Source organism: Colobus angolensis, unplaced genomic scaffold (assembly GCF_000951035.1).
Source record: "Colobus angolensis palliatus isolate OR3802 unplaced genomic scaffold, Cang.pa_1.0 Scaffold436, whole genome shotgun sequence".
NCBI classification, from domain to species: domain Eukaryota; kingdom Metazoa; phylum Chordata; class Mammalia; order Primates; family Cercopithecidae; genus Colobus; species Colobus angolensis.
In genome coordinates this window covers 3,251,652-3,277,914 of record NW_012117777.1, presented here as the reverse complement: position 1 = coordinate 3,277,914, position 26,263 = coordinate 3,251,652, and the positions used below count along the sequence as shown (strand labels likewise).

The window sequence follows — 26,263 nt, the reverse complement described above, 5'->3', positions numbered from 1 at the left end:
CTCAAAGCAGATGGTAGAAAGGTTGAGAACTATTAATAAGCATAAAGGAAATCTGACTACTGGAATCAAGTTTCTCTTAGGATGGCAGAAGACCTTAAAATATCATGAAGCCTTGATTTTTTTAGTTTCTAGAATACATTGTAACTTTCTTCCTGGCAAAGGGTTCAGAATGACTTTGAATGATCATGTATTTGCACAGTGGAATTCCCGTTCTCTTTATTGTCCCCACTATTTGCTTCAAAAATTTTTATTATTGCTTATTTCCTCAGATAGAAACCAGCCCCGATACATAAAACATGCCAATGTACAATCTATTGTTGACTCTTCTAAATCCTGGACTATTAAAGGAGACCATGTCCTTAAGTAGTTACTGTTAGAAATGTCTCCTTGCTTTCCTACTGCTTTTTGGATGGATTGAACAGGATAGTAACTGTTGAAAGGAGTCTGGAAGAATATTAGAATAGTTCTACTCATAAAATCTTGTTGATTTCTTGATCCAGGAATGGGCTGGAATGAGTTCATGAAATGTACTCTTGTAAACCTGGGCCCAGAGACACATTCACTATGAAGCAGATGAAGTTTATGTTCTAGAGACTGCCTGCATGCACCCTTTCCTGGGTCCTAGCAAAGTGTTCGTAGCTTGCATAAGATTTTATTTTATTTTTTTAAAAAGAGGGATCCCCCTGCCTGGAGTCACCTTTTACCTTAAGATGCACACTTCAGAGGCCAGATGGGATTCCTCCACTGCTGTGGCTCATTCCATGTTCCAGGGAGGCAGACATAGCATTCAGAGGGAACCGAATGAGGTACTGCAGGTGGCTGAAGCTAACTTTTGTGTAACTCTCCTCTTTGTCCTCCTCCTCCAAGCCCCTGGAGCTGTGCTGTCCAGTACAGTTAGCCACATGTGGCTATGGAACCCTTAAAATATGGCTAGTCCAAATTGAAATTTCAAAGACTTACTACGAAAAAGGGAGTGTTAAATATCTCATTAATACTTTTTTCTATTGATTACATGTTGAACTGATAATATTTTTAACATATTGGGTTAAATAATAGAGCAAAATTATTTCACCTATTTCTCCTCACTTTTTTAATGTGGACACCAGAAAATTTTAAATTCTGTATGTGGATGGCTTATATTTCTACTGAATTGCTCTGCCCTAGAGCATTGTTATCAAGTTGCTGGGACCCCAGTGTAGCTACCATTAGTGCTGGATATGGGAAAAGCTGACTTTGTGAGATAAACACTGAAAAGCCTTTGAGCTCTGGCTAATTCACAATATTAATATACATTCAGGAGGTTCTGTCACATTTGTCTGCAGGTTCATGTTGAGCTACTGTGTGACAGTAGATGTGAAACGCATACTGAAAAATAGATGTCAGATGCATTCCACCGAGCCTGGTCAAAAAGGAAAGCTTATTTTAGAAAGGGCAGAGGGACTCTGAGTAGGTGAAGTTAGTACTGCTTGCATAAGGTCCACAGCAGGTAAGATTTTAACTTCTTCAATTTTTGAGCCCCAGATCCTGTCTGGATCTGACCTAAACGCTCTGATTTTGATTTTTTTTTTTTTTTTTTTTTTTTTAAAGACGAGGTCTCACTCTGTTGCCCAGGCTGGAGTGCAGTATGCAATCATAGCTCACTGCAGCTTCAAACTCCTGGGCTCAAGGGATCCTCCTGCCTCAGCCTCCTGAATAACTGGGACAACAGGCACGTGCTGCCATGCCCGGCTAAAGCTGTGATGTTATGATTCACTGGAAAAAACAAAAAACAAATCTTCCATAGTCTTCCTACTCAAAGCGTGGTCTGAAAACCAATAGCATCGGAACTACTTGGGAGCCTGTTCAAAATGCAGAACCTCGGGCCCCAGTCCATGCCTGCCAAATCAGAATCCACGCTTTAGTAAGATCCCCAGATGATAGTTATGAGAAGTACTTTCTTTCTGTGTGGTCCAGATTTTTATCGTGAAAATATAATTAACATTGGATGTAAACATCCATGATTCAAAATCCTGTCGTCCAATAGCGGGTAACTAAGCAGTCCAGGTATATCCTATGTTGTGATTTCCAGCAAACTAGATCTCCTTTGTATACCTGCTAGAACATTTTCTGTCCAAGGATGGGATTGGTCCATACCTTCATTGCACTGCAGACCCTTCCAGCCTGTGGCACAGGAACACCCATAGGGGTCAGGGAGACAGAACACATAAGACTTGCACCCGTCTTGTCCACTGCACCTTTCTTTACAAGTTCTGCCAAATGCGTGCTGTTCACAAGCTTTGGGAGGAAAAGAAAAGATAGTTCAGAGTCAAATATGCAACCCTTTGAAATACATAATCCTTTGGATTCATTTCTCCTAGTCTAGTGAATATGGGAAACAGTCAAATCTCATTTGTGGCATAGTAGGATGAACACACCCTTATGGCCCATTTTACTGATAGTGAAACTGTCCCACAGAGAGGACATCAGGGACATCACTCTCAATCACGCAGGTTTGTGCACTGCACAAACCTAGGGGGCAGCATTCACATTGTAAATATCATAGATCTGTATATTTATTATAACTTTCCAGTGGTTGGCAATAAAGAGCCTTTAGGAAAAGGCACCTTTTTCTAATTCACACACAGGTACCATCTGACCTAACAGAGGCCATTTAGCTTCCATGCCCATCTGTGTCCAGATCTAAAATTCTAGATCCAGCAATGACGGCTTTTTAAATCCACAGCTTACTTATCAAGTCTCTTGACCTACCCTTCTCACATGTCCTTCCCATAAACCCAGGAGGGCAAATGCATTCTCCAGTATCTTCATGGCAGACACCATTGTTCACACAAACAGTACAGAGACGGTTACATTCAGGTCCCCACTTCTGAGCTTCACATCCTTTTGTTAAGGAAAACAAGGCTGTGGTGAGTAGAGCACATTCACTCAACAAATCTTTACTGAGCACCTACTGTGTGTCAGTCATTTCAGTGGACAATGGTGAATGAAGATAAAATACAGGCTCTGCTCTCTAAAAGTTAATTGTCTAATATGGGAGACAGACATGTTAACAAGAAATTGTGATAGAAACAAAGACAAGGAGTACCTCACTCTCTGTCTAGTGGATGGAAGAGGGCATAAAGGAAGGCTTCCCAGAGGATATGGTGTGCAAGCTGAATCTGCAGGACCAACTAAGTAGCAAAGAAGATAAGGCTGGAGAGTGTGTTCCAGGCAAGGGCAAGCATGGGAAGAGAATGTGGCCATGTCCAGGGAGCTGCAGGTATGGTTATAGGCTGGCGCTGTGGTTTTCAAAGTGTGGTTTCTGACCAGTAGCATCCCCATCATCTGGGAATCTGTTAGAAATGCAAACCCCAGATTCCACCCAATCACGACCTACTGAATGAGAAATTCTAGAAGTGGCCTAGTAATCTGTGTTCAACAATCCCTGCAGGTGATTCTGATGTATGCTAGAGTTTGAGAACCTCTGGCCTAGAGTATGTGGAGGAGGGATAAGGCTGCAAAGAGAACGAGTAGCAGGAACTAGTAGCCTCCACCTATTTTTCAGCTGGAAAACCATATAAGAAGTGAAACAAGATAGGCAAAACCTAAAGTCCAAGGATGGTAAAATCCTTCTAGATTCAGATTTCCTGGCCACTTCTAACACTTGGTGATTTTTGATTGTTAATTAGGTCCTAGGATAGCTTCTAATATAAGGATAACCCAGGGGGTTGGAATGACCCTTTGTGGTCAGGAATTTAGTTTCATTTCTCATCTGAAGGGAACTAGTGTCTTTGTCCTGTTGTTAGTCTCATGGTAAGCTTGGGCCTGTGCCTACAGCTGATGGAACCTTATAATTTCTTTAGCAAGAACTCCTGGTTATCAGTATTTTCTCTACAGTAATCAAGAAGACTGCCAACACACATAATTTCTTACAGTCTTCCACTTAATAGATAAAGGTATAAAATGTCCAAAAACTAATATTTATATTCCTCAATACATAAAGAGAAAGAGGTTTTGTACAATCAGTGATTTCTTGAGAGCCAGACTGCAGGTTATTTACACATGTTGAAAACTAATGGTGGCAGGCAATGTAGATGGCAATGAGCTTCCTGTGGCATTAAACTGTACCTAGCCCTGTACCTACCTACAGACCTATCCCAGCGTCACTTCTCATCCCAGGAAGGAAGAAAGAATAAATAAAGCTTTAGGGAATAATAGGGGTGATTTCTTGGGGATGGAGAGGTCAAGAAAAGAGTTTGTTGATAAGCAACAAGTATACAATTAGGCATCTATTTTCTTCAAAGGCCTTGTGATTTTGTATTTTAAGAAACCCTACTTTCGAAAATCTTGCCAGAGAGCAAATCTACAGAAAAGAAAATCCTATTGTGATTTTTTAATAAAAAATATTTAAGCACTGAATGTTTCTAAGTTTCAATTCATCCTGTAGAGATATTAATATGGTTTGCCTCTGTGTCCCCACTCAAATCTCGTCTCCAATTGTAATCCCCACATGTTGAGGGAGGGACCTATTGGGAGGTGATTGGATCATGGGGGTGATTTCCCCCATTCTGTTCTCCTGAGAGTGAGAGAGTTCTCATGAGAGCTAATGGTTTTATTTTATTTTATTTTATCTTATTTGAAAAAGAGTCTTGCTCTGTCGCCCAGGCTGGAGTGCAGTGGCAAGATCTCGGCTCACTGCAACCTCTACCTCTCAGGTTCAAGCTATTCTCCTGTCTCAGCCTCCCAAGTAGCTGGGATTACAGATGTCCATCACCACGCCCAGCTAATTTTTTTGTATTTTTAGTAGAGACCAGGTTTCACCATGTTGGCCAGGCTGGTTTTGAACTCCTGACCTAAGTGATCCACCCACCTCGGCCTCCAAAAGTGCTAGGATTACAGGCATGAACTACCATGCCCCGCTGAGCTACTGGTTTTAAAGTGTGGCATTTCCCCACTTTGCATGCACATGCTCGCTCTCTCTCCTGCCGCCTTGTGAAGAAGGTGCTTGCTTCCCCTTTGTCTTCTGCCATGACTGTAAATTTTCTGAGGCCTCCCCAGCCATGCAGAACTGAGTCAATTAAACCTCTTTTCTTCATAAATTACCCAGTCTCAGGTAGTTCTTTATAGCAGTGTGAAAACTGACTAATACAGATACCCTACAGTTAAGAGAAGTGGACACATGCCTTCAACTTGATCTCATTTCTTCATAAATATCAATGAACTCATACAGGGGAGAAATATTCTTAAATGGGATGACTGTGATCCAACTTAAACTTTCTTAGAATGATTTTAGATATTAGCTGTGCTTGTCGAATGGTTTCATTAAAATACTCCTAACCACAAAGGAGAATGAATACATACTCCTAGCAAACTGAAAAGAGACAGCTTGGATATCAAAATGTGTTTGAAATCTTTTGCTCTATCTTTAAAGCTCAGGTGAATTTCATACTCTAGTTTATAGGTTTGTTTTAATATTAAAGTTTTTCTTAAAGCTTTAAGCCTTTTACCACTGTGTTCTTGTGATATAATAATATATATGTTACATATATAGTCTCTTATATTTTATATATATACACACATATATACACATATATATGTATGTATGTGTGTATATATACATATATATACACACACACACACACATACACACGTATAATATATATGTAGTCTCTTCCCTGGTTCCTGGCACAGAGTTCCTAAAACCCCTGGAATCTCTGGAGTGGTAAGAGTGCCCTTTGTATGTTAATGAGAGGACTGGTGGCTGGTGGTCCCTAGATAGCTTCGGATGAGGGTTAGTCACCAGAAATACCAAGGCATGATTAGAGAGTTGTGATATTCAGCCTCACCCCCGAATCTCTAGGGAGGGGCTAAAGGCTGCATATTGAATTGATCAATGGCCAATGATGTAATCAATTATGCCTACCTAATGAATCCACCATAAAAACCCAAAAGGACAGGGTTCAGAGAGCTTCCAGATCACTGAACACACGGAGGTTCCTGGGGGGTGATGTACCTGGAGAGCACACGGACGCTCTGCACCCCTCCCCATACCTTGCCCTGTGCATCTCTTCCACCTGGCTGTTCGTCTTATCCTTTGTAATACTCTCTGTAATAAGATGGTAAATGTGTTTCCCTGAGTTCTGTGAGCCCTCCTAGCAAATTAACCCAACCCAAGGGGGAGCCTTGCCTTCAATTTATGATATATGGTCAGTCAGAGACATAGGTCACAACCTGGGGCCTGCAACTGGCGTCTAAAGTAGGGGCGGTTTTATAGGACTGAACACTTAACTAGTAGGGTCTGATGCTATTTCCAGGTAGAGTCAGAATTAAGGCAAATTGCAGGATACCCAGTTGATGTCTGCTAGAGAATTGGATAGGGTGTAAGGAAAAATCCCTACACATTGGTGTCAGAAGTGTTGTGTTCAGTGAGAGCAGAGATTAGGAAAAACACTTTGATTTTCCTATCTCAAACAACTATATATCAACATGTATAGACAGTTTGACCTTCCTAGAAGATGTACCCCATTTACCCTCTGAGTATACCTAGTACATGGTGTTATATCAGACTCCAGAGAAACTATCTAAATGAAATAAAGGCAAACTGCTTCCTTGCCATTCAGTCTCTCCTGAGTAGTGGAATAAAAGGGGATGTCACTTGCTTCTCCCAAGTCCACAGAAACTTCATGTAAAGGTAGCTGTGAGGCAAGCTATTAGAAGCTGAATATTGCAGTTTTGCTATCATCATAAATTATATTTTTTAAAGATTCATCTTACAAAAAGGCTGCTCTGACATTTAATAGAAGTCAAGCACAGTAGTCATCTAGGAGGAAACAGGTCCTGGGTACATGGAAAGATTCCTTTCAACTCAAGCCCAAATAGTCCTGCCTATAAAACACCTTGCTCTATTTTATGTCCACAGAGGGGGCTAAGCGTGGAGCATAAACTAGATGAACCACACTTCTCATACTTCTATTGTCATTTTTCAATATTTATTTAGGTAATTATACATGTGCCTACTCTGATTGGGAATGACCCAAAGGACAGGGATTTATCTTATGATCCTGTGTTCTCAACACCAACACAATTCTTGGCACAGATTTATAATCAACACATTTTGGTAAACGAATGGGGGAACATAATGCAAAGCAAATGAATTGGAGATGCCAATCATTAGAGGAACGACAGAGAAGCCCAGGCATTTAGACCCGAAGACTTCAATATTTAATATTATGAAAACCTGATATAGCTGGGGAGAATTCAGGGCAAATCATTTTCTTTCTATTCATCAAGTTCCTGTAAAAATTACAGGAAAATGTAATGGTGATATTTATGCCCCACTTCAATAGTTATAATGGAGAAAAAAAGTTTTTACTAGTTCTAACTCTTACATTTTTCAGAACTGAAAATAAAAATCACACTTAAGAGTTAAATGACCTGGGAAGTGTGGGATTTGCAGGAGGCAATGTTTAAGTAGACTTTAGTCTAATCCAAGAGGTCCAACTCATGCCCCTAGAGCAGACACCTTTCAGTGAGACAGCTTTACTCATTGTGATCCCCCTTTTTATATGGATGATTATGCTGTACAAATGTGAGCTTCTAGTGCCTGTAACTTGTAGTACGTGGATCCACTCTTGTCTATAGCTCACTGGTCTAGGCTGATAGACATCTAATATATGTTAGGCCAATCTCATTATTTATCCTGGAAATTCAAAATTTGGAAGTGAAAGAAACATTGCTGAAGCTGAGTCATGGTAAAAGCAGCATCTTTGAGAGAAAGCCCTCTCCCCTACCTCCCCACACCCACCACAAGGGAGCCTCAGCTCTTCCTTGAAGCTTATCTTTACTGGAACTTGCTTTATAGTGTTTTTTTTTTTTTTTTTTTTGAGACAGGGTCTTGCTCTTTCATCCAGCCTGGCCCACTGCAGCCTCGATCTCCCGAGTTTGAACTATCCTCCTACCTCAACCTGCCAAATAGCTGGAACTACAGGCATGCATCACCATGCCTGGCTAATTTTTGTATTTTTGGTAGAGACGGGGTTTTGCCATGTTGCCCAGGCTGGTCTCAAACTCTTGAGCTCAAAGGACCTCTCAAAGTGCTGAGATTACAGGCATGAGCCACCATACCCGGCCACTTTTCAGCTTTCCCATCAACTTATTAAGAGTCCTTAGTGTCCTCCTCTTGTATGGTTTGGCTGTGTCCCTACCCAAATCTCATCTTGAATTGTAGTTCCCGTAATCCCCATGTGTTGTGGGAGGAACCCAGTAGGAGGTAATTTAATCATGGGGGCGGTTGCCCTCATGCTGTTCCCATGATAGTGAGTGAGTTCTCATGAGTTATGATGGTTTTATATGGTGCTTCCCCCACTCCTTCACTCTCATTCTTCTCTCTCCTGCCACCATGTGAAGAAGGATGTGTTTGCTTCCTCTTTTGCCATGATTGTAAGTTTCCTGATGCCTCCCCAGCCATATTGAACTGTGAATCAATTAAACCTGTTCCCTTAATAAATTACCCAGTCTCAGGCATGTCTTAATAAAGAACATGTGAAATTAGAAATGATTTGCCCAGAGAAAAAAAAATGATTTGCCCTTAATTTTCCCCAGCTATATCAAGTATTTGTAATATTAAATATTTAAGTCTTCAGGTCTAAATACCTGGGTTCCTCTATCATCCCTCTGATGATTGCTATCTCTTATTCATTTGCTTTGCAACGTAAGAACAGACTAATACAACCTCCAGCCAATTCCTGGTTTTTGCTTAAGAAGCCATAGTTCATTTCTATTACCTGCAACTAAAAATCCTAACAACCTAATAACTACACCATCACCAATGGTGGCCTCTCCATCACTTACTCCGGACTATCAGCCTGGTGAAGGCCGAGGTGAAGAGGTTTCCTCCTATATACCTGGCCGAGTACACTCCAGCATCCTGGGGCTGAGCATGAGGCAGGTGTACTTCCAGAATATCAGGTACTTCATGCCGAGGCACTGAATGGATGAAGGAACCTAGTAAGAGGGAAGAGCGAAGAACAATAGGTCACACTGAAACATTCCTGTTTCCTGGTCTGGTTTCTCCACTCCACTTAATCAGCTTTCCCTGAGGTGGTAAAGAAAATGTGCTCTCACATGTTGGATGTGGGAGAAGAATGAAAAGGCTGAACCATTCAGTACTCTCCCAATAGTCAAGATAGTCATAGTGATAAAACAGATAGGTTAGTCTGTGGGATCTACCACCAAACACATAAAGGTGGGAGTAGTCTAAGTTCTTACATTCTACAGGGAGAGGTGAACATAGTTGGCAGGCAAAGTTAGGTGAAAAATGAGAGGTAACCCTGTCAACTAACCAATTAACCAGGAGATATCTATAATCGCTACTCCAGTCTGGAAGTCCTATCCACTCACAGACTTCAGAATGATCCCCATCAATATTCCAGCTGGATCAGGCAACTGACACCGGGTGGTATCAAACCATAGCTAGGTTCTAGACACATTTGGATTACACAGTTGGACTGTCAGAACTGCTAACAATTGGCTTCCCATGTTTACTGTGGTAATTTCCTAAACCTTGCAATCAACAATGTCAGAATCAAAGAAACTCACATTTTATATGGCTGAAGCTGGGATCTCACATTATGATGGGGTTTCATTGTATGCACATATACCATGTACATTCATATATATGAATTCCACTGTAATATTCTTAAGCAACCAAATATGTCACCTAAGAGGGCTTCTATCATACACAGAATTTGAAAGCTTGCATCATAGCTGCTTTACTTCAAACATCTGCCCACAAGACCACAATAGGAAAATGATCCAATATGTTGTGTGTTATCTGATATCTCACATCATAATGGGGAAAGCAATGAAACACATACTCACCATTTTTGTAAATCACTGCATCTTCTTCTTTAATCAATACCTTTTTGAAAGATATGTTCACATTATCTCCCTTGTCCACAGTCATAGTTAAAGTAGCTGGTAGGAAGGAAGCTTTTAAAAGAGAGAAAACAAATACCAAAAATGCGGTCACACATTTTCTCCAGGAGCAATTGAACTTTGAGACTCAGAAAATGAGGGCTGGCACTTGCTAGGTGTCAGATGGTTTTTGTAATGTGAAAAACAGTGGTGGCTAATTTACACTCCATAAGAGTGTAAATATATACAAACAATACGCCTATACACAATTTTTCTATTCAGCGGTTGGGGAGGTGAGGACTTTGTGTTGATTAGTTTAGAGTGAATATCCCTTATCTGAAATACTTAGGGCCAGAAGTGTTTCAGATTTTATTTTTCCATTTTGAAATATTTGCATTACACCAGCTATGGATCCCAAATCAGAAAATCTGAAATCCAAAATGCTCCAATGAACATTTCCTTTAAGCATCAAATTGGCACTCAAATACTTTTGGATCTTGGGGCATTTCAGATTTCAGATTTTTGGATTTGGAATACTCAACCTGTACCTATTATCAAACTAAGTCCTGATACTAACAACAAACTACATTAACTATGAATCTGCCATCCTTTTCCAATCCCAACCAAGTTTTCTCAAAGTGGAAAAAAATACGAATGAAATCTGAGTTTCCCCAAAGTGAAAGAGAAAAAAACATTTGCCAAATGGCTTTTCCCCTGGTCCTTTTGTGTTGTTGTTGTTCCAAATAATTCTAATTCTAATTCTAATTTCCATGCATTTCTCAAATAAAAATGAGCAAAATGCTGGACTTACTACTCATGGTGTAAATATTGGAAGACTGAAGAATAAAGACAAGGATAGAATCTAATATCTTGCCTTCTACCTTTTAATTATATATGTATGAAGTGACATAGTTATTATGGAACTGGACAGTACTGAGATGTAACTGGGAAAATTATTTTATATTTGACTTATAAAATCGTAAGCCAAGGCTGGGCACGGTAGCTCATGCCTGTAATCCCAGTCCTCTGGGACGCCAACATACACAGATCACCTGAGGTCAGGAGTTGGAGACCAGCCTGGCCAACATGGCGAAACCCCGTCTCTACTAAAAATACAAAAATGAGCCAGCAACTTTCTTCCAGCATCAAGAGTTTCTGAATTCCTTTAACTTATATCATAATCTGCAGAAAGCCAAACTCTGTGAGATAAGGTATTAACTTTAGGCTTTAAGTTAAGCCAATGTTAACAATATAAGGCTCACCACTAAAAGAAGAGAAACAGTCTATCTAACTTTCCTCAATAGGAGGGCAAGAGAGAAGAGAAGGAAACAAAAGACATAAAATGAGAACCAAAGGATCAGAAAAAATCATGGTGTGGAAAAGACAGAATAAGGTGGCAGAAGTTATGCCAAATATATATTAAAAGGCAGGAGCTCATATCAAATTCAGATCAGAAAATCTTAGATTCTAGAATCTTAATTCTAAAACACACACACACACACATAAAACTGTGTGCTCTTTTCATGAAGTATACATTCAACATAATGGCACATAAGATTGCAAATAAAGGGATGTAAAAATATATAGCATACTAACACTAACTAAATAAAACTAGTATTGCAACATTTATACAGAAAAAAATTATTATAAAGCTAAAAAACTGTTAGGGATAAAGATGGTCATTATGTAACGATAAAACAGAACCATCTACTGATAAAACCCTGTTAGATTTTATTCACATGTCATGTTCAGGAAGATATTGTAATCCTGAAATTATATATGCATCTAACAACAGAATTTCAAAGTTCATGAAACAAAAAGTGTCAGAATTAAAGAAACTGACAAATCCATAAGCACAGTGGAAACTTTCAAAAATTAATCAAAAAGACTGAAAATTACTAAGAAAATATTTAGAAGATTTTAATAATGCTATTAGAGATCTGTTGAATATTCATTAACCTCTTGCTCAGTTACTGAAATACATATTATTTACCAGAACATTACCTATTTATCCACAAAGCACATCTCTGTTAATAGCAAATTCTCTGACCAGAATGCACCTAAATTAGAAATTAATAGCAAAACATCCTGCCCCCCAAAGTAAGAATTCCTATAAAGATTCAGACCAGGACCAAGCCTTGGGATTGTACAGATCCTGCTGAGGACCTTGTGATGAACCAGCTGGTCGCTGTGCCCTCATTCTCATCTCATCCATAGCTTTCAGATGGTGATTTGAGAAAGACTAATCAAGTGTTTTGTGCACCGCTGACTGAGACAGCTACCCTGTGAGAGCAAAAGATGCCTCCAAACCATGCTCAGAAGGACCTGGGCTTTCGGTTTGTCTGCTTGCTTTCATTGGCTGTGGGCTGTGCCTGCTGACCCTAGTATGGGTGCCTTGCACAGACTCCCCTGGTGGTCAGGTATGTGAATGCCTTTGGTACAGATGATGACTGGGGCAAACCCAGAGAGACCACGGGGTAGATCATTCCAGCAGTGTGAGCGCTGGAATCAGACACATTCCTGGGCTTGGATCCACCCTCTCCCACCCTTTTTGAAAGAGTTGCTTCACCTCTGCAAATCTCAGTTTTCTCATGTGTAATTGAAAAGTAATAATACCTATACCTGCAAAGGTTGTTAGTAATATTAAGTAATGTAGGCTAAGCCCTGAGGTGCTTAGAGGAGGTCAGTATCCTTCTAATATAAACAGCAACACTGCTGTGCTGACATTTCTGATATGAATGTCCTGAGGGACACTTTTCTCCAGAGCATAAAATGAACCAGCCATAAAGGAGGAGCAGACAGGGAACTGGATGGTGAGGAGGGCTGGCTTTGCAGGGCTTCTGCTCACATTGCCAAGTGCTTCATTTAGCCCTCCAAATGCATGCAGCTCTTGCTCTCTGTGGCATGCTCCTGGACTCCTATGAGAATTTTTTTCTGACCATTTCATGCTGTTGTTCCTGTCTATGTGGTTTGTTTATATTTTCTGCTCCTTTGTGTCGGAATTATTTAGCTGACCGTGGGACTTCTCACTCAGTATTGTGTTCTGAAAGGAACCAAGGTTCCCCAGTAGGCTCAACTCCAAGTAGCTTTCCCCCCACTACTCTGCGACTCTTTATTATTTAGGACTGTGCTATTTAAGCTCCTGTTTTCTTAGGGGCATTATCACACCAGAGTTTCACTGCTGTCCAGAGTTTACTTCTGCATGAATGTCTCTAGGCTGGTTGTTCTCTGCTGAGTACTAATGAAGGAAATCCAACATTCATGTCCTACTTTGGGCTTTCTGATGACACAGGAGCCTGGCTTGTATTCAGTACACATATATTGATGTCATGTGACTTGACTAGACCATGAAAACAATAAGCACATTTTAATAGCGCCTACTATGGACCAAGCACTGTTATAAGCACTTTACACAAATTTAATTGTCAGCCTGGGGGTGGAGGCTCACGCTTCTAATCCCAAAACTTTGGGAGGCCAAGGTGGGATATCTTAAGGCCAGGAGTTTGAGACCAGCCTAGGCAACACAGTGAGACCTCCTCTCTACAAAAAAATGTTTAAAAATTAGCCAGGTATGGTGGCACATGCCTGTAGTCCCAGCTGTTCAGGAGGATCACTTGAGCTTAAGAAATCAAGACTGTAGGCCAGGCATGGTGGCTCAAGCCTGTAATTCCAGCACTTTGTGAGGCCGAGGTGGGCAGGTCACAAGGTCAGGCGATCAAGACCATCCTGACTAACACAGTGAAACACCATCTTTACTAAAAATACAAAAAATTAGGCGTGGTGGTGGGTGCCTGTAAGTCCCAGCTACTCAGGAGGCTTAGGCAGAAGAATGTCGTGAACCCAGGAGGCAGAGCTTGCAGTGAGCTGAGATCGCATCACTGCACTCCAGCCTGGGCGACAGAGTGAGACTCTGTCAAAAAAATAAAAGAGAGTTCAAGATTGTAATGAGCTACTGCACCCCAGCCTGGGCAACAGAGCGAGACTCCAACTAAAAAAAAAATTACTTTTTATAATATCGCTATGAGACAGGTGCTACAATTATCCTAATTTTACAGATGAGGAAATTAAGGTACAGAGAATCTAGGTAACCTGTCCAAGATCACATAGCATATACATGGGAGAGCCAGGATTTGAACCAAGGAATCTGGCTCCGCATGCTTTCATAGATTATGTAATGTTAGCACTCAAAAGGCTTTAAGGTCCAACCACCTCATTCTATAAATGATATTGCCGAGGCCTAGGTTAGAAGATAACTTGCTTAAGATCATTTGGATGGGCTAATTCATGGGCAGAACTTAACTAAAAATATAATTCCTTATTCCCTAAGGGCTGGAGAAGAAAGTAGGTGGTAGTAAAAGTTATACACAAGTGAAAACACAGATGAAAAACAAGTGAGCTCAATTTCAGTCATCTCCTTTTAGTTTACTTATTGTATAAGTACCACAGGAAATAATGTAGTTTTATATCTGTGATTATTTTGTGCAATTTCACCACAGTCCTGTGAAGACAGTATAGCTACAGTTTATCCGTATGGGAGGTGCAGTTGAGAAAGACTAAGTCCCTTACCCAAGGCCTGTCAACAGTGAATAAACGTGGAAGTTGAGACACAAACTCAAGACCTCCACCCCTAGTTCTCCAGACTTATCTTCTCCAGGTCCACATCCTTAGCTCTCAATTCCAGCCACTTTGAACTGTATTCAGTTCCTTAGCCAGACCTCATCACTCACGTCCAAGTCATGAGTTTTCTTCCTTCTTTTCTCATCCTTTTCTCCTAAGCCTCGTCAGTTCCTACTCATTCATCAGTTTCCATTTAGGTATCTCCAGAGACCTCACACAACACCTGGAACACAGGTTAGACGCTCTCATAGCTACTCCCTAAATGCCCCTGCATTTTTCCATTATAGCCCCACTCATGGTATATAACCCCTACTAGATTGAGTGTCCCAGGAGGGCAAGATCACATCTGGTTTGAAAGGTAGCACAGGGTGATGGTTAGAGCCAAGCTTCTAGAATCGGGCCTGACTTCACCTTCCCAGATCCAACACTCCATAGCTAGTGAATGCACGTAAGTTACAATAGCTAAGCCTCATCTATTAGTGGGGTCTTAACAGTCCTCATCTGATATATATTTGATAAAGACTAAGTTAGTAATATATATAAAGTTGCTAGGGGAATGTCAGGCATACAAAGGAAAATGTGTGGCACAAATAGAGGCTCAAGAATAATTGTGGTGGCCGGGCGCGGTGGCTCACACCTGTAATCCCAGCACTTTAGGAGGCTGAGGCAGGCGGATCACGAGGTCAGGAGATGGAGACCACCCTGGACAACATGATGAAACCCCATCTCTACTAAAAATACAAAAACAAGCTGGGCATGGTGGCGCGCGCCTGTAGTCCCAGCTACTCGGGAGGTTGAGGCAGGAGAATAGCCTGAACCCAGGAGGCAGAGGTTGCAGTGAGCCGATATTGCACCACTGCACTCCAGCTTGGATGACAGAGCAAGACTCCCTCTAAAAAAGAAGAATTATGGAATGAAAGTATAAATGAACTAAACTATTTCAGATTTTCCCATTTTCTTGATGCTTTTAACATATTCCTTTGTGTTATTTAACTGCAAATGGCTTTCCTCAATCAACTTCATAAATCATGTTTGGGAATTTTGATATTTTTAATATAAAGCTATTTCTCAAATGAAAGTAGGAATAAAATAACCCTCTGTTTCTTCTAATGGATCAGTTTGAAACAGGTCTTTGGATCTGAAAATGTTTCAAACTTTATATATAATTTCCTACCCCCAAATGAAATCACCAATGAGGTTTGAGTCAAACTGCTGTTGACTATTTTGGACGATGCCATTGATAAAAACCAGTTTGGCTGTTTGGGGTGTATGAGCCAATGTAAGCTGTGTTTTGGCACATCTCAAATGGATTTTCCACTTCCTCCACAGATGTACGAGTCAGCAGCAAGCAGGAATATATTGATGTTTATTTTATCCGGCTGCGTCCCTAGGCAGGCATTTCTGAGTTTCCATGATGTTTTAATAACGAATTAATAGTGACATGAAAACATAGTTTTGGAGGTTTTTCCTGATTCACCATAAAGGATTTCACTTTCCTCAAACCAGATTTCCCCCACTGGATGGTCAGCAAGAAAAACAGAACCTGTTCACCAGCCTGAGATGCTGTTATTGTTAAAATACAGGAGGGAACATACTACCTATTTTTCCATTTGGTGTAAAACTCCATAATATGTTAATGCATAGTAAAAATTTCTACAATTGAGTAGGAAAATTGTCTCACCAATTTATTACTCAAAGAAATTATAATAATCACAGTTGTTAAACATTTACTGTGAAGCAGATAATGTAATTGGTAATAGTTAAGTGCCTTATTTAATTTTCAAATATATGTGATAAAATCTCTATCCCTATTTTTTTCCACATGAGGAAAAATTATGACTTCAATTAAATAACTTGTCCTGAGCCACACCACTCAGTCGCAGAGGTAGACTTGAACCCGTATCTGTCTGACTTCCACTCTCATACCTCTACTCTGTGCCCTGAGTTGCTTTTTAGGGCTTCAGGTGGAATCATTGTACTTTATAAAACAAGACCTCAGAATCAGGGAGAGTTGTTAACATTAAGTGAGAATGTTATCGAAAGGGTAGTGTAGCGGTAATAAATACTGGCTCTGAAGTCAGATCACTTGGCATCAAATGCTATTCCCACCATTTACAAGCTGCTATTATTCTTACTACTATGTACCTTATTCTGCAGCAATGTATTGCTTTACCTAAGCTTTTAAGGACACATTCACTGTGCAAATCAATGCTTCTTGTCTATACCAACTTATTTAAAACAAAACAATTTTGTAGGTATTATTATACCCATTTCACAGATGATGAATAATTGAGACCAATAGAAGTTAAATAACGTGCCAAAGGCCACACGGCTGGTGAGTGATGGAGAAAGAATTAAAACTCAGGTGAGTATAACTCTAAAAGCCATCTTCTCATTAGTGTTTCTCACTATCCAGGTCTGCCTTTGCCTCATTTAACTGAAATTAAGCCATCCTTTACCTGTGGTTACCTAGACTCTCAGTTTGTGGGGATCATTACAGTGGGTTTTTAACTCGCAATGTTCTGGTCCAGTTTGCTTTACATGTTCTTATTTATACATTGTCAAGGATGACCTCTGGACAGTGCAGCGAGGACACAGTGGCACTTCACATTTTGTTCCCACGAAATGACTGGGGCATAATCTCAGATCATCTTCCTTTAGAATGTGGAAACATCAGCAGAAGAACGTTAGTCTTTATACAAGTCAAATCCAAAATGACACATGTGAAAAATAATAGAGCTGACTTTCAGCCATGATAGCTTTGGCACACCTCACATCCCTTTGTTCAACCTCTCTTCCCTCAACGGAGAGCTGCATTCCTGGGAATTTCTGTTGCGCACTTTTCCCACTTGCTCTGCTGTCATTTAAAGGTGAACATACTAGTTTTGCTAAGAAAATCCTTTCCTTCATTTGTAATGAATAGCAATTTTATTACTTTTGACCTTAAAATGAGTTTCCTGACTTCAAATCTTTTCATTGCTACCATTAGCAAATTCAAAGAAATATTTTCAGGTGGACCCTAATTACAGGCTAACTCTAAACCCCTGCTACTCAAAGTGTGGTCCATGGTTGAGCAGATTCTCATCACCTGGGACATGTAGAAATGCAGAATCCCAAGACTCTCCCAAACAACCTATTAAATCAGAGTCTGCATGTTTACAAGACCCACAGGTGATCTGTAAGCATGTTCAACTTTAAAAAGCATTGATCCAAAAAAATATACAGACTACAGATGGTTAGATTATAAAAGAAACAGTCAATCAGCAATGTGCAGAGGTGTGTTACTTAACTGGATCAGCTTTCTAAAAGTAAGGCCTGGTGCAGTGGCTCACACCTGTAATCCCAGCACTTTGAGAGGCCAAGGTGGGAGGATAGCTTGAAGCTGGTAGTTCAAGACCAGCCTGGGCAGCAAAGAGGACCCTGTAGCTACAAAACTGTTTTTTAATTAGCCAGGCATGGTGGTGCATGGCTGTAGTCACGGCTACTTAGGAAGCTGAGGTGGGAGGATAGCATGAGCCCAGGAGGTCAAGGCTGCAGTAAAGTATGACTGTGCCACTGCACTCCAGCCTGGGCAACAGCAAGACCCTGTCTTAAAACAAACAAACCAACCAACCCTAAACAGCTCACAATGTGATTATTTCATGTAATGACAAGTCCTCGGTCCACAGCTCCTGTGGTTGTGATGATATTAATTTGGAAAAGACTCCTTCATTTTAGGAATCAGCAGCCCAGACAAAGCGGCTGATGGGGAGAGGCTAGATCATTCCAGGCAGAACAAAGGGAGGTCACCTCAGCTGGAATTCTGTACCTTCCTCCCAGCAGACAGCATCAAGAGCACCAGAAGTCTACCTGCCTGTCCAGGCCTGGAATCTTAGAATACAATTATTAAATAATGTTTGCAACACCATCTCCTTCAACTGCCATCACATAGGTGGACTGGTCTAAAGATTTAGCTTAAGGCCCAGTTTTATTTTGAGAGAAAGACTACATCACATCATTGCCTTGTGGGGTAGTAGAAAGCCTTAATAATTCTCCCTTAGAGGAGGCTTTCAAAATCCTCCTGCAAAATTCTGGTGTTTTCTGAGCTAGACCTGGGTACTCGACTGCTAAAATTAAATCATGGTCCTTTTCCAAGAATGGCAGCCTGCAAAGAGGACCCTATTTCTTCATTCCTCCCCGCATCCCTGACTCTTTGTCATTTCAACTTGTAGTGCTCTCTCACTCTGACACTAGGCTCAGCTACTTAACTGGCTTAGGTCGATACAATGAAGCAGAAGTGATAGTGTACAATTCTGAGCCTAGGTTGCAAGGAGTCTCATGTCTACATCTCACGTACATGAGATGAGACTCCTTGCAACCTAGGCTGAGAATCGTACACTATGACCTTATACGACCTTAGCCTGCTATAGTTTAAGGAACTGAGCAAAGTTGCCCCAGCCAAGGCCAGCCTACTAAGCCTATAGCCAGGCAACACTATATATGTAAGGAATCCCAGCCAAGGTCAATACATCCATCTAATCAACACAGCTGACTTAGACTCACAAGCTATAAACGCTCATTATTGTATGCCACTGTGGTTTGTGGTTATGTTACACCACATTATTGTGGCAATAGAAAATTGGTACACTGGCCGGGCACAGTGGCTCACGCCTGTAATCCCAGCACTTTGGGAGTCCACGGTGGGCAGATCACGAGGTCAACAGATCAAGATCATCCTGACCAACATGGTGAAACCTGTCTCTACTAAAAATACAAAAAATTAGCTGGGCGTGGTGGTGCACACCTGTAGTCCCAGCTACCTGGGAGGCTGAGGCAGGACAATCACTTGAACCCGGGAGGCGGAGGTTGCAGTGAGCTGAAATCATGCCACTGTACTCTAGCCCAGTGACAAAGTGAGACTCTGTCTCAAAAAAAAAAAAAAAGGAAAAAAGAAAATTGATATACCAAGTAACCAATTACATTGAGTTACTGATGGATATTCCCCTTCTAAAATTCTTACTTATATTTAATCTTCTCCTGAAAATATTAACTTCCATTAAGGGTATTTAGGAACAAGCAAAGCAATGTATCACATGAAAAATCAAGTAAGAAAGCTCAAAATAGTCAGTAGTTTGGCAATGAACACTTGTTTTCATTGCTATGATTTTCATATTACATACATGTAACAGAGTCATATATCCATAAGTACCATGATGCCCTTAGTAGAACATATGAAATATTTCATTTGATCTCACAATGTAGGCACAATATCTAGTTAAGGGGTTGGACTGCATAGTTTCCTTTATCTCTAACATTCCATGTACCAGACACAGCAATGCATGGAAACAGGCAGGCAAGATCGTCAAGCTCTACAGTCAGGTAGCATATGCCCTGCCCCTGAGGGAGCAGCTACCAAACAAAAGGTGTGTGTGTGCCTCAGTGGGCCTCACCTGACCAAAACTTAGGGGCATGTTACCTTGTTGACGCATCTTCATGGTTCGTATCCTTATTGCCTCTCCTCGAACTCGCCCTTCACAGAAGTAAGCACCATTGATCTTACTAGCCTTTTCTCTCTTCCAAACAACTTTTTTAGCCCATTCTCTGGTCACATCTTGAGTAACTTCCAGTGGATCCTGGTGCTGGTTCATTAAGGCTTCAAAGTCCCTTCCTATGGTGATGGGCTCATGGGGGTGCCACCCAGAGGCAATGCAGGTGAGAGATGTTTCGGCATCAGATACAAGAGGTAGGGAATTGATCAAGATCAAGTCCATGGCACCTTCCACAGTTCCTAAAAGGAAAGAGAGAGAATAATGTGTGACTAAGGCTATTAACACGACCCCATAGGGTAAACTCGTGCTCACAAAGCCTTGTCTTAAAAAAGTTGTGTGAGTATTCCTTCTACAGTGCTATTCTGACCATGTGTGTGTGCCTATCTTCCACTGGACAAAATCCAAAACTCTTTACCAAGGCATCAAGACCCTTCATCAGTTAAATCCTGCTAACGTCCCCTGCCCCACTGTATGCCCTAGTTGCAATGGACTACCCATTATTCCCCCAACAAGCGATGCACTAGACATAGTTGGGTATTCAGGAAATGTATGTTGTATTAAGATGAAGTAATAATAATGATATTATAATCATTAATTATATTTAATTATTAGTTATTAATTGATGCTAATGTGATACTGTCACAAAATAAAGTATTCTAAAGAAATATATCAACTACATAAACTTATGCCTTATAGATTCTCATTTTGAAAGAATTGCTCAATTCCACATTAAATACTTCAAGATAAATGACAGACAGTGACTAAGTGAAGTCTGCATTTCCCTCATTTACTCCATCAGGATGGGCCTCATTTACTCCATCAGGACTCTTGTAAAGATTAAATAAGATAAAATACATAACTTGCCAACCACTCTGTCTGTTATATATTGCATACTCAGTGATTATTATTTCATTTCTCTTTATTCTGTTTCCTGAACACTTAGTCCCAAACCTTATCCTCTCCCCAAATGTAAAAATAAAACCTTGCCCAAACTTTAAATTTTATTTTATGAATTTGTTCTGTAAATGAGGAAGTACACTTTTAAAAAGAAAATCCTCTCATGTTATTTTCTCACTATTTCTCTTTCTCTCTCTCTCCCCTCCCCGCCACTCCCATCACTTTTTTGATTTCTAAAGGTTCTAACATGAGCAGATAGAGTCTGTGCCTATTCTGTCCTCTTCAAATGTGGAAATATCAGGGATGGAAAATGTTCTCTAGCTCCAGTGATGGTTGGCTCTCAAGTCTGCATAAAACAATCAGGAGACTAGAAAGAGCAACTGAGTGATGAGGGCCCAACTAGAGTCTCAGAGACCTTTGTGTAGAAGTGATTCAAATAAGCTACATGTTACCTTATTGAATACCCATTAAATTCAGCAACTCTGTGAGGTAGGCACCATTATCTCAACTTTAAATATGAAGAGACGAAGGCTCAAAAGATTGAGCAGCTAGTTTGATTTTGCACAGCTATTGAAGGCAGAGCTGGGATTCAAATGCTCACTGGTCTTTCAGTCCTTGGATACAAGATGCTGTTTCCTACCTCAAAGCCATTGCTGTTCCTTCTGCCTGGAATGCTTTTCTCCACTCTTGGCATAGCCACCTTCTGCTTGTCCTTTGGGTCTCAGCTTAAGTGCCACTTTGTCATAGAAGACTTCTCTACCTGCCTTATCTGTAATACCTATACACTCTCATCCCATTGTCCTCTAATTTGGCCTCCTGGTTTATTCATAATGATTACCATAATTTGTGAATATTTTATTTACTCTCTCTCTAAATGGTAAACTCCAAATGTTCTGTATATGAACAGGAATTTAGGAATTGGTTTACATGGAATATTCTCCCTAATCTCAACATATAGAGGACTTAAGTGTTTGTTGGATGAGTGGATGGATGGATGGATGGATGGATGGATGGATGGATGGATGGACAAATTTTATTTCAGATCTGCTTGATTCAAGTCCATCCATTTACTTGGCTTCCAATTCTAGAATAAGGTTAAAAATGAAAGTGCGGGCTGGGTGCAGTGGCTCATGCCTGTAATCCCAGCACTTTGGGAGGCCAAGATAAGCAGATCACCTGAGGTCAGGAGTTTGAGACCAGCCTGGTCAACATGGTGAAATCTTGTCTCTACTAAAAATACAAACATTAGCTGGGTGTGGTGGTGGGTGCCTGTAATCCCAGCTACTCAGGAGGCTGAGACGGGAGAATTGCTTGAACCCGGAGGCAGAGGTTCCAGTGCTGCACTCCAGCCGGGGCAACAGAGAGCAAAATTCTGTCTCAAAAAAACCAAAAAAAAAACAAAGTACTCCCCCGAGTCTGAACTGACCTCCTTACCCATATTTAACTGTTTTGACAGCTACTGAGTTTATAGGGGAAAAAACATTACAATTTTTGCAAAATGCCGAAGAAAAGTGTTCAATGACTGCTGAGCGGTTTAGGCTATTATTCATTTACCAGAATTTTTGAGCACCTACTTATGTCAAGCATTGTACCTGATATAAAGTCCTCATACAATTTGTTTTTAATGGCAATTGCCAGTGTTTACTGTATTCAGTGATGTTTTGAGGATAATCTTGGTACAAATTAAACCTTTATCTGAATGATTAGGAAGAAAAATTTCAAAGTCAAGTCTTCATGTAAGCAGGAGTTATAGCTGCATTTTATTGTAATATTAACTCATTACATGGGATTGAGGGAGAACATCTCCACTAGAATGAGTTCCCAAGCCTGGCCTTGAAGCATCCATTTTATTTCTAGCCTCATTGGTAACTTTTAAGATCTCAGGACAGAGAATACAGGTTAGGATAATAAAAATATTGAAAGAGAGGATGAGCTACAAAACCTAGCAGTGGAATTACAGCCTCCAAAAATAACACCAGCATGCACCTCCCCTTCCTCATACATACCCAGGCCTGACTCTGAGTGAACACCACCTCATCTCTTACACTCACACATTCCAGGCATGTTCCAGAAAGGGTCATCAAGAGGAAGGAAACACTGTAATTCTTTCAACTCCAGTTCAATCCAGCCCCATTTCTAGGGCCAGTCGAGAGTCTTGCCAAAACCACAGGATCTGCTCGGAACTCACAGCACTGGCAGTGGCCAGGGTTTATTTAATAGCTTTAGGAAATAATAGAAAATGCAGTTGATTGGAAAAGACAACCACACTATGTGTAAACTGTTTCTAGGTATGGTTCTAGTTTCTTTTTCCTCCTGCTCCTTTCAGAGATCTCCCTTTACTTTCCGTGACAGAAAAGGAAATTGTGGCCTCTGGGAGTCTGGACTTGACTATACTTCGCTTCCCTTGTTCAGCATGCCGGTTAACGAAGCCCTCTTCCACCAGCCAGCGCTCTATCCTTTGTAACACCATTTACAGTATCAGAAGGCTCTTCTATGTGAGCTTTGGGTATAAGAAGACATACCTAGCAGCTTCCTAGGATGGATCTTGAAAATCGCCTGCTTAGTTTTCTTAAAATAAGAATCTATAGCTGTATTTGCTATCTGCCTAAAGAATTTCTAGAAGGTGACACATAAAAATAAGAACAATGATGACCTATTGGGGGGAACTGGGTAGTTGGGGCACAATGGTAAAAGGAAGACTTTTCACTATACGTTTGTGTATACTGGCTTTTGAACAATGTGGCTATTATTCGCACATAAAAATTAAATGTAAACAAAATGTTATGGCCCATTCCTTAAAAAGGGGCAGCTGGAAGCTGGGCACAGTGGCTCATGCCTGTAATCCCAGCACTTTGGGAGGCCGAGGCAGGAGGATCACCTGACGTCAGGGAGGGATAGCATTGGGAGAAATACCTAATGTAGATGATGGGTTGATGGGTGCAGCAAACCACCATGGCACGTGTATACCTATGTAACAAACCTGCACGTTCTGCACATGTATCCCAGAACTTAAAGTATAATAAAAATAAATAAATAAATAAATAAAAGAGAGAGAGAAAAAGGGGGGCAGCTGGAAAAGAATCAAGAGCCATGGACATATATGTCCCTTTATGTCTCATCCTTCATCCCTGATCTCAAATTACATCCAAATAATGCATTTTTCTCTTTCTCTCTTCTTTAATAATAGGAAATGTGATGTTATCTCACAATGCTGAAAAACAAAGGAGTTAAAACTTAATGCTGAAAAAAAAAAAAGTAGCCAAACTTAGCCTTTCAGAAAGAATAGAGCAGAGGCTCGACGACAATGAGTACAACTGTGATTAGTGGCTTCTTGAAAGAGTTCTGCTGCGGACACCATGAAAGGCATGGCTGCAACTGCATATCTGGTGCCACTCAAGAAATTTTCCTTTAGGGACATTTCTTGAGAATCATTGTCAGAAGACAGATCCTATCTGGGCTCATGCCAATATCAATCTCTCTGCTTAATACCCTTTCTTACATTACAGCACTGTCCTCTCCAAATCATGCTGGGGACGGATAGTGAGTTGTTTCATCACAACCATATCTAAAGGGCTCTGATCAAATTCATTCATAGTTTAATTCATATTTCTATCATGAAGGCTAATAACTTGCTAAAACAAGATGCATATTTAATATCACACATCTTATATGTTTTAGAGATTAATGCTATTTTTCCTTATCAAAGATCTCTCAAACACTTTTTGTTTTTTTGAGACGGAGTCTCGCCCTGTCGCCCAGGTTGGCATACAATGGCGCGATCTCGGCTCACTGCAACCTCCGCCTCCTGGGTTCAAACGAATCTCCTGCCTCAGCCTCTCGAGTGGCTGGGATTACAAGTGCCCGCCACCATGCCCAGCTAATTTTTTTTGTATTTTTAGTAGAGGTGGGGTTTCACCATGTTGGCCAGGCTGATCTCGAACTCCTGACCTCGTGATCCGCCTGCCTCGGCCTCCCAAAGTGCTGGGATTACAGATGTGAGCCACCACACCCAGCCTCAAACACTTTTTCAATGTTTGCATAAAAGTGTGTCCTTGTTTATAAGGAAATACTTAGCATTGTGGCATGACGTCTGCCAAGTTAATAACCAGGCATCACAATTGAAGCATAACAATGTTCTAAAATGTTTTGCTCACTGTATTTTCTGTGTGCTATATTGAACAGTATCTAATCTTTCTTAGTAGCGTCTTCTCACTAAATCTTATTATGGTGAACTCAATGTTGTTTAACACTATATCTTATTATGGTGAACTCAATGTTGTTTAACTCTAGTTTTTATATTTACATTTTCTTGTATTCAGTATTGCTATGAATAATGGGCCATTAACCAAGACATGGGAATATTTTTACTTAAAAATAGTTACAGAAATGATTGTGGGCCTGAATCACCACCCATATAATAGAATTTAATTACATTAGAAATTAGAGACAGAGCCATGTTAAACTGTGTTTAAAGGAACTATAATTTCTCATTTTCTAAGAAGGTGCTCCAGAAGTTTCTGAGAGTGGGAGAGGTGAAATCAATAGAATGGACTCCAGACCCACACCCTCACCCACTCCCAGTGAGCTGTTCAACTTTTTATTTTATTTTTTGGGGGGCTTCATATAAGATTTTATTTGAAAGAAAAAAAATTTTCTTAATTAAAAACATAAAACCTCAAAGGTCATGAATTTTCATTTTTTCACAGAGGAAGGGGATGAAAGGTTAAACATATCAATGAAAATACACTCCACTGCAGCACAACAGTTAGATTTTTTTTTTCCACATTCCAGTTCAGATACAGCTGCAGATAATGAAGTTCTGATTTACCCAGCTCCCTGATCTTCGAAGTGTTCACAAGCTAGGAGAAAATTTTAGGCAGGTTAAATTATTGCACCGCAGGCTTATTCCCTTGTGCTTCTTATTACCTCAGAATCGTAGTATTGAGTGGAATTCTGCTAATGTGTATTTGGAATAATGCATCACATCTTCAGAACAACTAACTGTATGGTTTCTTGGAAATTTGGTATTAGCTATGTTTAAAATTTTTCAAAGGTGTTCATGGTCATTTCATCTTTGTAACAGAAGTAGATACCTTAAAGTTCTAAATAGTTGAAATACCAATTAGCACTTCCTTGGCCAAAGGCATTTCAGGAATCAGAGAATTGGCAATGAACTGAAAAGGTCTGAGTCAAAAGCATTTCTGGAATTAAGGCCGTGGCAATGAGCCGAAGAAGCAAAGACAACTCCCAAACTATCCAGGATATTTGGCGAAATTGTTTGGATTTTAGTTTAGGTTTATTTGTTTTTCTTTTTTTTTTTTTTTTTT

The 26,263-nt window shown here is 40.4% G+C and overlaps 1 protein-coding gene across 1 annotated transcript in view; it reads right to left on the bottom strand.

Moving 5' to 3' along the window:
- LOC105522577 (angiopoietin-1 receptor-like) overlaps window positions 1-26,263 on the bottom strand; it is a gene marked incomplete at its 3' end in the record, with an annotated part of 83,387 nt that overhangs the window by 9,157 nt on the left and 47,967 nt on the right. Inside the window, exons 2-6 of the mRNA XM_011957118.1 lie at window positions 19,967-20,278; window positions 9,859-9,969; window positions 8,830-8,982; window positions 2,749-2,880; window positions 2,134-2,274 (exon numbers count right to left, since the gene is read on the bottom strand). Of these exons, the coding sequence (XP_011812508.1) occupies window positions 2,134-2,274; window positions 2,749-2,880; window positions 8,830-8,982; window positions 9,859-9,969; window positions 19,967-20,278 (849 nt within the window). The remainder of the gene's footprint in view (window positions 1-2,133; window positions 2,275-2,748; window positions 2,881-8,829; window positions 8,983-9,858; window positions 9,970-19,966; window positions 20,279-26,263) is intronic.